Genomic DNA, 12769 nt, shown 5'->3' with positions numbered 1-12769 from the left:
ATAAAACATGAAATAAAACAGAAAAATCTATCTCAATGAAAACCTCAGCTCAAAGGACAAACCCCAGCTCTTCAGCCAGAAAAAACAAAGAAACAAACAAACCCCACTAATGGCAGTAAGATGAAGCAGCAAAATATGAAAGAACTGCAGTTGGGACATTTTATTTGTCCATACTTGGATTGTTCCTATGAATGCCCTCTGACTGCTTTTAAAAACTTGCTGCCACAGAAATGTTTCTTTCCTAGCTCGTCAGAGAGATTATGTATAAGATTTAGATAATCATCTTTCCATTTCTTGAGCTAGGTGGATTTTTGCACTGTTAGTTTGACAGTGGATGGATCATTGTGGTGTTAATTAAATACTTCTTTCTCACAAGAACTGCTCTGGGCACAGAGAAGTTACCTGGGATATTGTGCTGCTTTTAGCAGCCAAGACAGCCACAGCCCCTCTGCCCAGTGTGGGGCTTTGCTATAGACCTTCCCGGTGTCCTTCACTCATGTAGCAACAGTAGGAGCAACAGGGGCCAATCTTGGAGACTACCCCACTCCAGCTTTCCAGGGTAGCTCCTCTCCTTCTCTTTCTCACTGACGCAATGAGTCTGAATTGCTTATTCCTAAAGGGTAAATCCAGTTTTATTTACAGTGTTATGAAGCAAAACCTGCTTGTTCTATTTCGATTCAGCTATGAAACTGATAATCCCCTAGAGAAGCTTCAGAGGGAGAAAGGCAGTGGTATGTCACTGCCTCCATGCCCAGAAGCATTAGGAAATTTCTCTAGGTTTGGTTGTTGAAATGCAGCCCTGAGTGTTGCAAGAGCAGAAAGGTAGGTATAACTCATAGGTTCTCTTGGGTAAGGCTTAAGGCAATCAAGTGGAAGAGCAGTGAAGGAAACACGTAAAACTGAGGGACCATTAATTCTTATCTAGACAATCCTCACCTTTTCTCAAGGTAGTGTCTATACTGATAGACATGGACATCAAGACACCAAAAAAATAAAATTCTGTTTAGTACATGCAAAAAAGATATGAACAGAGACCACAGTAAATTATGCTGAACAGTCAAGAAAGGTGTGCTTTGCTGGATTTCCTTCTTCCTGAAAATTATTTTCCCAGCTGGTTCCAGCACATTAAATCCCCACCTCACACTGGGCTGTATGTCCTGTTTGCAGTTTTCAATCCAGTCTGGCACCCAGAGTTGCTGAGGCAAGAGGGCATACACAACATGAGCAAGTACCAAAGCAACCATGAGTTCATATAGATGAAGTTCCTGATGTTTGTGCAAAGGACCAGAGGTATTATAGCGTGATTTTAAATTACTTGGTATAAAACACCAGTTCATAATATTAGAGCTAATCTGTCTGCTAGGAAGTGCTTTGGGATCCCTTTGATTCTTGGATTGAGTCAGTATTTGATCCACCTGTACACATGGAAAAAATCTGTACTTAGAAGAGATGCTAGTAGGTGTGTTTGATGTTAGAATAAGCTGTATTTTATCCAGAAAACCCTGGAGTCAGTATTGGCTGAGCCCATGAGCCCAGATCAGTTACTGATGAGATTCAGGAAGCTTCACTGGGATTGCACTTTTCACTCTGCACATACATGAAAATTGTACTTCAGGGGATTTAGAAGCAGCGTCCAAAATGTAGCATATGTAAATTAAGAGTTGCTATTTCAGAAGTTTTCTGGTTCTCTTTTGCTTGTAAGAGGGGACTGGGATTGGAACTGGGACCTGTACGATGCACTCACACTCTACCTGCCCATTCCTATGCACGCCATTTGCTCATGCCTTTATCTCAGAGCCTTACAGATCACTCCATTGCTTGACACTGGCATCATGGTGGGTAAGAGTAAAGTGTATATTTAAGGAAAATTATAAAAACCCAGCATGAACCATTTTACTTTCTTGCACATTCCTTGGGTTGTGACTACTAAAAAATACCCTCTTATGATCTCCAGCTGATTTTTATTTTATAACACTTCCAATTGCTCTGAAAATTCTTACATCTATCAGAGTGATTGAGAGAAATTGTTTAAAAAAAAAAAAAAAAAAAAAAAAAAAAATAGGGAAAGGGAAACAGATAATGTTAGTGCTAGTCAGCCCTCCACTTCCTCAGCAAGGTTGGAATGGGAGAGAAATGAAAAGAAGGAAGTTAAAACATCTTATTGCAGGGATGACCACTCAGCCAGGATCCTTCCCTAACCAAGCCATCACACATTCCCTGTTGGATACAGTCCCTATGCTTTGTAATCAGGGGGATCTTAATCCTCACTCAGTTTGCACATACCTGAAAGCTTAGCTCCAAAAAATCTTTGAATACAATGAGGAATACTGTACTGAATGCAGGGTTTGTTTTCTGGACTTTCTCTGGCCATTGACTATGCCTGAAGATTTCTCCTTGCTTTGAGGACTTTTGTGCCAAGAAATTCCAGCTTCTATCTTTAAGGAATTAACATAGCACAATGGATCAATACAGCTTTTCTGCATATATATACCTCTGTTGCTGTGCAACTAATGCTGCCCTGAAACAAGGCAGTTCCCTCTGTATTGGATGGATGTAAACCTCTTTGCTGTCTAATGCTACTGAATCCCTGGACCTCAGGAATTGAACCCAAACCTGCAGGTTCAGCAACTGGGCAGTGGGAGTTCACCATTGTGAAGACATCTCCAAAAATGGCCACTTTGGTACCCAAAGGCAGAAGCAGCACCTCTCCCTCTTGTACTGTATGGGAGGGCTCTTAGGTATAATTAGGGCAGAAATTTCTTTGGAAATTAAGAAATCACTGGCAATATCACAGCTACTTTATGGTCAGTCCTCTAGCACTCACTGAGCTGATCTTCATTTCATTGAAATAAATAGAAAGCCATCAAGGGAACAGATCTGTCTGATGACAAATTTATGTAAAGTATTTTAAAATGAATTGTCTTTTTAATCGTTACCTTGTTATGTACATACATTATTTTTCAAATTTACAGTAGAATGGGAAATAAGGTAGTGAAATCTTTTGCAGGAATACTTACAAAGATAAGATCAGAACTAAAATGGTTACTTAGAGCCACCTTAAGCTACTAAAAGCTAAACAAGGAAGGAAAAGAAAGAAACATACCCTAAAAATCGTAATTTTCCTTATATGTGTATATATGACACTCTTAAAGTGTCAATTTTAAATGCATCAAGAAGCAGATAGAGCATTACCTATAACAAAATTACTTTTTGAAGATGTTTGCCCATACTGTTGTTCAATATACTTTGGCTTATATGTCACCATGCCAATTAAAGAATTGAACTGAATGATACTTGCACACAAATACAGAAGGTAAACTGGATTCCCAAATAGGTTCTTCAGTGATGGCAAGAAGTCTGCAAGACAAAATGGCAGAAATTATAATCAGGCTAGAGAGAGAATAACTGCTGTGAATAATGCTTTGTAACGTGTTTGGTCCTTCCAAAGAAGGACTACAGGACATTTCAGAAGGGATTTGAGAAGACTTGTGATCATAGAATTACAGAATGTTAGGGGTTGGAAGAGACGTCTGGAGATCAACAACTCCAACCAAGTGATGTTTCTGTGATTTCTGGGTGGGGGAATGGTGGAGCAAAATACTAAGAATCAATATTCCATGAGAGTCATAATTTTTTAGATACCTTATTTCAATCCTAAAACAGGACTAATCCTAAAAAAGGACTGATTTGGTTTCTGTGTCTTCTCAACAGCTGTAACATTTTTTAGCTTAATTTGGGGGCAGAGGGAGCTCACCCCAGATGACAGTAAACACAGGTGTATTGAGTTCCAGATTTGAGTACTGGGGGGAAATGCTTTTGGCAAAGTAGCACCAAGGAAACATAAATGTGCTAAAGAGTTCTTGTCTAAATCTAGTTAGCACCCAAAATACTATATCTAGTCTGTGCCCATCTATCTTCTGATCAGAGAGTGTATGTGTTTTCCTAATGAGTGACCTTAAACAAAACAGTTTAGTAGAATCTGAGACTAATATTTTCAACCCTGACTTCTCCAAGACTCAAGATCTGTGAATGAAAAACCTTTGCAGTTTCATGATATTTGCTGGGCCACAGGTGTAATTTTACAAATCTCAGCTACAGAAATTCTGCATGCAAGAGCAGGTCCAGGGAACAATGACAAGACCCCTTTTGTGCAGACTAGTTAGGTGGAGGGTGACACCTGAGGGGAAAAATGTTATTAAAGCATTAAAACATAGCCTCAGAAAGTATAAACTATAAAAGCTAGTTACAGAAAGACTCAACAGTCAGGAAGGAAACTCCAGTGACTTGCCTTTTGCCATCTCAGCAATCTTCATGTGTTGATAAGATTTGTGTTGCTCCTTGTTATCCTCAGTGATGAACTTGGACTGCTCAGAAGAGGTGCTGGAGTCCTTTCTGCCCTCTGGTTTTGGGAGGTGCTTCGGTAGGAACCAGAAGGGGATGCCAGCCAGGATGCTTATCACACCTGCTATCAGGTAACCGAGCCACCAGGCTCCCACCCACTGCACGTCCTTGTGAGTTATTGTTACACTGTCTGGAGAAAGTAAAAAATAAAAAGGAGAAACAAGTGAGTGCTTTTGGAGAACATCGGCTGATAACAAGAAAGGTGATTTTGCAAGGAGTTTCTCCAAAGGAGCCCACCCCCACCTTGCCAGGTTTATCTGTGCTGTGTGTCCTATAAGTGTTACAGGAGCAATTGTGGAGCAGCAATAAGGAATTACTGATTCCTCTGACACAGCAGCAACCTTCTCCTGACACCACTGGCTCCCCAGCCATGCTGCTCGCACAGCCCCAGAGAGGCGCAAGGATCAAGGACGGGATAGTACAGGAGTAAAGGTGGCCAAGCACTTGCTCCTAGCTGGGCTCTTCTGCACAAAAATGCCAGGGAAAAGTGAAGTGGAAGGTTTTTTTCTTGGGAGGAAGGGAAACAGGAGCCCTGGTACCCATTGAAAGATCTCTTTTCCAGGTAAGGACAGTGTTCCACAAAATACACACTCACAGATCTTGGCAGGATCTTAAGCATCAGTCCTGCCTCCTTCTGGTGTCTGCTGTTTCCCTAGAGTCGTCTTCTCACCAGTACCTCTCCTCAGAGTCACCAGCCACAGATCTGTTGGGGCTGAGGAAGAGTCCTACTTGCTTCATGACCATCCCCCCTGCTGGCCTTTTCTGCATGGGGCACTGTGGTGCTGTTACCTTTTTTATTTCATACAATGCCCACTCTACTTTGCTAGCCCTAGAAAATAACTAGATAGTTTTTGGCCTAAAATAGACATATTGGAGCCTGACAGAATTTTTTAAAAACCTGAGTCTTCTGACTTACCCAGATCTACAAAGCCAATGTCAACATAAAGTTTGGCACACAGCGATCCTAGAAGAAAGCCAAATATTGGCCCTATAATTGCAACTGTCTGTACACAACCTGCAACAGAAAACAGAGGACTGTTACCCTTTTTAGTTAAAAAGAGCACTGGTTCTTGCTGCACTTAACAACAAAATATGACACGTGATGGGTAACAAGTGATACAGTCTTAAAGTACTGAACCAAACTGCCTTCTGGCACATTAGTTACACAATTTAGAACATTTTCAGGAAGAAATCATTTAGCTGACTAGACTAAAGTAACTGGAAATAAAATGTCAATTATTTAAGTTAAGTTGTGGTGGGTCCCAAATAGGCTGAAAAATCATAGAATCATTTTGGTTGGACCTTTAACACTTTCAAGTCAAACTATTAGATAACTTTGGTTTGGTACCCAATATTAACATTTTCACCAATTTTTTTGCATATTTTTGAATTTTCAAAGTTGACCTGGAAATTTGAGAAGACTGAATCTTTTACAGAGAGACCCTGAGTTTTTGTCTTTTGCCAGGCTGGAAGCTTGTCAATACAAGATGCTGATGGAAAGGACTTTTTTCTGGTAATATCTCAGGTGAATGTGTGGAGGTCTTCAGACAATGCACAGATAAAGAAAACAGTGATACTGGCTTCTCAGAGCCTTAGGACTATTGTTTATAATTCTACTTGAATCTGGAGGGAATGTTTTGAGTACCTGCTGAAATTCTATTTTAAGTTCTTAAAAGAGTACATGTTCTTTATCACTTTCCAGAGAACTGAATGTGCACAGAGGCTCAGCAGTCCACATCCAGAAGAACTGGGAAGATTAGGGTAACAGCAGGAACTTAAGGTCAATTTTTTTCCTCAAATTAAGATAATGGAACTGTGCTGGTATAATTACAAAGGGAACTTGGTCCCTTGACTGTACATGAGTGTTAAATAAACATGAGTGTTAAATGTTGGAAATGATGCAACCAAAACTATCAGGGCAAATTAGTTCAATAACACTTATTCCATTATACAGAATGACTCAGTTTCCTCTGGGGAAAAATCCATGAAGAAAAATTACTTAATTATTTATTTTACCAATGTATAAGGCAGCATTCTCTCCAATGGCATAATCATCAATGTATGTAATTCCCAAAGGCTGGATAGGAGTTTCACCTATTCCACGCAAAAGATTTCCCAGCAAAACATAGATCCACATGGAAGAGCCTGCTTCTTTTTCACATCCTGGGTACATCACAGGAGAGAAAACAAAGATGTACTTTTAATAACATTTTGACTCTGAATGCTTAGGACTGTTAAAATACTTCTAATATGGGAAAATCAGTGTGAAAACTGTAATATTTTGTGGGGATGGCAATTTTAACCCAATTAGCTTGAGATAGACACACATTTAACACAAACTACTTCAAGCAAAGATAAGAGAAGATGGCCAGATTTAGAAATTTAATACCACATTCTATTTTAGAAACCTTTTTAGCCTCTTTCTAAGCAAAATTGGGATCTCCCAATGGAAAGAGTTAGGAACCATCGCTGACAGTGAGCACTGCTTGATGATAGTAAGCACTACTAGGCACATCTAATCCACAGATAGGAGGATGCAAACACACATTTTGTGACATTTATTTGCTCATCCACAGGTTATTCATCATCAGGTATAGGAGATGAAGGCTCCTTCCCCATAAGAAGCTCAACTGACCTAGAGGGGAGACACTTTACAGGTGTGCAGGCACCACTTACAGGGGCAGAAGGCAGTGAAAGAAACAAGAAGAGAAGTGATCTGCGGGTTGGGAGACCCAAGCAGCTATTTCCAGTGGGGTGAGGATCCAAAGGCACATTTCCTAGCAGGGAAAAGACCATGACTTTCCAAGGTCCCATGGGAGATTCTTTGGTGTTTCTGTATGAAACTACAGAAAGTTGCTGGAGGAGACAACAAGGCTGAAGGAAAGGCTGCAGCCTGAAACTGTATCTTGGCAGTGGAAGTTATATATTTATTTTTAATAAGTTTGCCTTAAGCAGTAGATTTGGCTTTTTTGAGGGAAAAATTTGACTCATTCTTATTTACTGTTTTTTTTGTATAAAATGTTGAGTGAGAGCTTGGAAGCCTTTTGATGTATTTTAGTGTGCCTGTCGCATTATTTATGGTACTCACCTACATTTATTTTTGCTTGAGATTTTTCCAAGGTTGAGAGTGGAGTTTGGCTTTTACCCTGCAGACATGGAGAGATGCTAACTGTCGAGTTGATGGTGGAAGGGAATGTCTCATATCGATATCTGTTTATAAACAATAGTTGTTTTTTACTGTCCCAACTTTTAAGAAAACAACAAACAGATCTGTTGCTACCACGGAAGATAGGCCCATAGCACTAAAATGCCAAATTCATTAGCATCCAGTGTTTGGGATAAATGGAACTAATTTTATAGTGGGGTAGTATATGAAAATTGTTGCTTTGGTTCTCTCTGTGTCACAGTGATGCATTTCAGTTCTACAGGCACTTTGCTCTGCTATGTTACGTCTATCTGTACTGAGAGATGATTAGACATCAGGTGTATCCTCTGAGTTGTGATTGATACCCAGACTGTCTTCCTGGGTTTAGCCATCCCTTCATCACTGAACCTTCAACAATTCTTAAAATGTATCCAAATGTCACTGATCAAGATCACAGTCTTATAAAATGATAAGCCGGTTACAACAGAGAGTAGCACATCTGTTGAATTATTTGTTCTGCAGCAATCAGTATTTTTATAACAGCTGATATAACCACATCCACATAGGCCTATTCCTATGGGCATTTTCACAATCAATGCCTAAATATGTCAGTGAGCTGACATGCAGTGTGCGTAGCTTAGTTGGAAAACAGCGATCACTTTGCGCTTACCGTCCCATGAAGAACTGGGGCATTGCAATTAGGAATGTTCCAGCTGACATAATTAAGCAGCCTGCTCCAATTATTCTTGGCCTGTGAAGCTTCGCTCCAAAGTAGCTTACAAGAATTATGATTAGGAGGTTCCCTTTGGGAATACAAAAGGAAAATTGAGTTTTATGGATTGTCCATCAGAGATTCTCTAAAATAAGGATTCTTAATGTATGGTATATGCAGTGATTTCAGGGGGAGAGGGCAGATTGGGTGGGGTTGGTGTTTCTACCTCATTCCAGGCATTCTTTCAGAAGCCAAATGCTTTCTCTGATAAGAAAATCATAAATGTTTGGAAGAGAGAAGGACTGTGCCAGCTGAAGAGAACAATATCCAGGAAAACAGGAGAATAAGGAATCAAACTGTTCACTTAGGTGAAGAATTCATTCCTGTGAATACCACAGTCTACTGAACCCTCACGAGATAAAGGCAGTAATCTGAAATTGCAAGTGACAATGTCACATTGGAAACCTGCATGCAAGAGGGAAAGGAATGGGATGGGGTGGACAATGAGTGTGGATTACAGTTAGAGGTTTTTATGTTTGCTGCTTAATAAATCATAATGGGCCAAAAACTTGGGGGGGAGGTGAATTTCTAACACAAGGAGAGAGGAAGCAGGAATCTGTACAGGTAAATTCTCATTCAACAGTCAAAATTTCTATTAGTATTAATTTGCCAGAAACTAATCTTACCAAATTACAAAATATTTTGAAAAATGTTTAATTGCTTGTATTAAACAACTGTATCCTGTTTAACGTAATTACACTGAGAGTAATTCTAATTTTTACTAGGTGAATCTTGCTCAGTCTCAGTGGTTCAGGAAGATTCATACAATCATTTTTCACAACAAATTACATCACTGTTTTTTTCTAGAAGCAAAAAAGGATCTCTTCGGTACATACCAATTTCAAAACTGCCATCAATAACGCCAACCAAAGAGGAAGGGATGTCAAATCTTCTTTCTATTTGTGTGATAGTACTTTTTAAATAACTTCCTGCCAGTGCTTTAGCAAAATAAACAAAAGACAGTGCTCCAACAAATATCTGTGAAAGAAATTGACAGTGATTAAAATCAGGCTGTACAGAAGGCTTTACTTTATGAACTAAGTTTAAATAATTTTTACATTCCCACCTCTTTCCCCCCCACACACATAACCACATCAATATTTCTCTGCCTTTTTATAAAATGCTAGATTGTCAGTTTGTCCATTTTTTATAAGCAACAATGATGCAAGCTGAACTTGTTATCAACCACTGCTAATTTCAGGTAGATATCAAAACTGGTGCTTTGAAAGATGGAGACATTTATCACCTTCCTGACCTGTCTAAGGAGAGGGTACCTTGTCTAATAACAATAAGGTTAAATGTCAAGTGTACCTTGGTGGGAAGGTGAATTACTGCTTGGGCATTTTTTAAGGTAGACTTTTGCAGTTGGTTAGATTTGAGAGTGCAGTTGTGATAAATTGTTCCCACTGAAGCCCTGGGTGGCCAGGAGGGAGAAGTGTCTGCCTCCTGCTACATGGCTCCATGTGTTGAACAGTGACCGGCCAGGCAATGCAATTCTAAGCTTTTCCTTTCCCCATGAGATCTCTTGTCATCTCTAATACATACATTTTCTTTTGAGTGCACGCTGCATTTTGCTGTGGGTCAGCTTTCTCTCATCCTTTTGTTTTGCAGAGGCAGTTATTTTCTTAGTTATATCACTATGTCTTAGTCTGAACCAGGAGTGGGCTTTGGAAATGAAACTCCCATCCTCTTCACTGAGCTTTGGTACATACTGCAAATGTGCAGACTGAATCCCTTTTGCACAAAATAAAACTGAAAGATGTGCTCCAGAAGGGCACTTCATTCTCTTCAACAGCTAATGGCTCGTCAGTTCCTCGGACAAGACTAGAACTGGTCTGAGGTAACTCCTCACTCTGAAATATGGACAGAGGGAGTACAGTGTGCCTAGCACCAACTGTTTCGCTCCTGCTGAGCTATTGCTTAAATTTGCCTTCGCTGAGTGTAGCCTTACTGAGTTTATGAGCTCCCGGGATACTCACACGCTGTGCAGTCGGTTATGGAAACCACAACATTGCTTTCTACCTTCAGGCATAGGTTGTGTTGACTGAACATATAGGGGTGCTCTTTGTAAAAGGTGTTTTAAAAAAACCCAACAAACCCAAACCCTAAACCAGAAATTAAAATAAGTTTTGTATAAATAGAGGTCTAGACCAGCTCTCTCAGCAATCACCCTTCCTGTAATGCAGCTGCTCTGAAGCGACGCACTCACCTCCAGTGCAACACTTCTTACAGCACCTCATTTCACAAGGCACATCAGTAATAAAACTGGCATCACTGTTGAATGCAAATCATTGCGTTATATATGTTCAAATTTTCATCTCTCACATTCAAACCACTTTAGCCGATGCTGGTTATTCCTCCTTCAGAAACACATGTGGATAAATAAACACCTGGTTTTTATTACCCACTGGGAGGTCTCTCAAAAAGCTCTCTAGTAAGAAAACATTGTCATAATGTCTCACATTTTCTGTGTGTTCATGTCCTTGGATTTCAAATAGCAATGTGAAAACAAAGATCTTTTTACAGGAAAATCATATTTAGGTCAATCTAGAAATTCAAATGTCTCTGTCTCTTTTTGGCACAAGTATTTCCACTGGATTTGCAGCTGTCCCAAGAAGGAGATGGAGACCACATATAAACGTTGGAAAAGTGTTCCTGATTTAGAGCTGGAACACAAAGGTACACATGATTTCACATTTTTCTGTGGTTTGTCAATAACTGTAAGTAGATATTTTGCCATATCTTTTTGGTTAATAACAGCAATTTTAATACATAGAAAAGCTAATAAATCTTAAAAACAACCTGTTGAATCTGCATATTGTTTTGGTATTCTAACAGTTAATCATGAAAGTTTTGGTTCCCAAAAGCCACATATTTTCTTTTTTTCATTTTTTTTTTTTTTTTTTTTTTTTTTTTTTTTTTTTTTTTTTTTTTTTAACAGAAAAAAACTGAGCTGAAAAATTATTGCTTTTCTATTTTTGTAGCTAAATAGCTGATTACTGCCTGGCTAATCTGTGACTGAAGGTTTATTCAATGATGGAATAGGATTATTGTTCCAGCAAATGGAAGAACAACGATAGAATTACGGTTACAGAAGAACAATGATAGAGTTACTATTATGCTACAAATTTAATTAATACAGCACATCTTCAATTTCAAAATAGAACTCCATTTCTGGGCCTTTACAGGATCAGACATAGCCAAGAAGAATATTAAAAAATCAAAATATTTTATAGCAGTCATCAGACTCAATTAGCTGGAAAATATCTTAACTGCTTTTCATGATTTATAGACTTCCGGTCAACTATTGCTGAAGTCATTGACTGTATTGGGAGCTGGATTAGTATCTGAAGTAGGGGGGTGTGTATGTGAAAGATTGTGCAAAATGAAAATAACTGGGCAAGGCCAAATACTCATTTTCCATATAACTCAAATAATCTTTTCTCACTATTGTATGGTGATTTCTTGAGAGCTCACCCAAGAGAATGTCAGCATTTTACAGCCCAGCTTTGGAAAGCAGGTACAGAGAGCACACAAAGCATCTTGCTGCCTCTAGTACCCCAGTATCCCATACAGGGAGGAATGTTCATCCAAGGTGGAGAAGACCTGCTGTCATGTAGGCACAGCTACACTGTGACATTTAAAGCAGAGATCTTCCCTTGCCTCAAGGAGATACTTCTCACAGGCGAGAAAAATGCAGATAGAGCAGTGATGCTTCTGCAGTTTCATTTTAAAGTCACCTCATGCAGAGTTCTCTCAAATCAGGAATATTACAACAACACTTCAATAATGTAACAGTCAAAACATGTGGACTGTAATACAAAGACTATTTTCCAAAGCCTGGAAGACTACCATGGCTACAGTCCTACAAAATCAGTCTGTACTAATAAGTGCCTGTGGAACCTGTTTCTGGTACTCTGCCCTTAACTTCAGGAAAATAGGGTGATGCCATAAGGAGAATATAGTGACCTTTCATCTGACCCTTGGACCCATAAACATCAAGCCTCAACCCATGTGTTATATTTGAACATTGCCAAACCTTAGGCAAATACAGAACTGAGCTAGACTTTTTTGGTAACTTAAAAATATTTTTAATAATTTCATACTGACTCAGGAAGATGTAATCAGAACTGAAAAAAGGATAGTTCACAAAAAGAGATATTTTCTGAAGTCCCTAATGGAGTATTCAAAAACTCTTACTCTACCTTTATACCTCCACAACACGACAGTTTTTCCTTGGATGCGGAAGATTCGGATTTGAAGGAAGATCGGTCAACGGGCAGGATTGTGTTGTTTGAGAAAAACTGAGTATTTTCTTTTGATGAAATCTCCATGATGATGTCCCCTGCCTCTAAAGCAGAAAACATAGAGAACAATTTAAAAGGGCATCCTATTAGCTCAGCCTCAAAAGCTCATCATGTGACAGCAACACCCCCGCTGTACTGTTTTCC

General features: G+C 39.3%; 1 protein-coding gene across 1 annotated transcript in view; it reads right to left on the bottom strand.

The window, feature by feature from the left end:
• SLCO1C1 (solute carrier organic anion transporter family, member 1C1) overlaps positions 1-12652 on the bottom strand; it is a 27755-nt gene extending 15103 nt beyond the window's left edge. The window contains exons 1-8 of the mRNA XM_010002947.1: positions 12524-12652; positions 9155-9296; positions 8217-8349; positions 7490-7611; positions 6418-6564; positions 5318-5416; positions 4289-4531; positions 3192-3357 (exon numbers count right to left, since the gene is read on the bottom strand). Coding sequence (XP_010001249.1) covers positions 3192-3357; positions 4289-4531; positions 5318-5416; positions 6418-6564; positions 7490-7611; positions 8217-8349; positions 9155-9296; positions 12524-12652 — 1181 coding nt within the window. The remainder of the gene's footprint in view (positions 1-3191; positions 3358-4288; positions 4532-5317; positions 5417-6417; positions 6565-7489; positions 7612-8216; positions 8350-9154; positions 9297-12523) is intronic.
• Positions 12653-12769: the final 117 nt, after the last annotated feature.

The sequence above is a fragment of the Chaetura pelagica genome, unplaced genomic scaffold, assembly GCF_000747805.2.
Source record: "Chaetura pelagica isolate M959 unplaced genomic scaffold, ChaPel_1.0 scaffold117, whole genome shotgun sequence".
In the NCBI taxonomy this organism is placed as follows: Eukaryota; Metazoa; Chordata; class Aves; order Apodiformes; family Apodidae; genus Chaetura; species Chaetura pelagica.
This window is presented reverse-complemented; position numbering and strand designations above follow the sequence as displayed.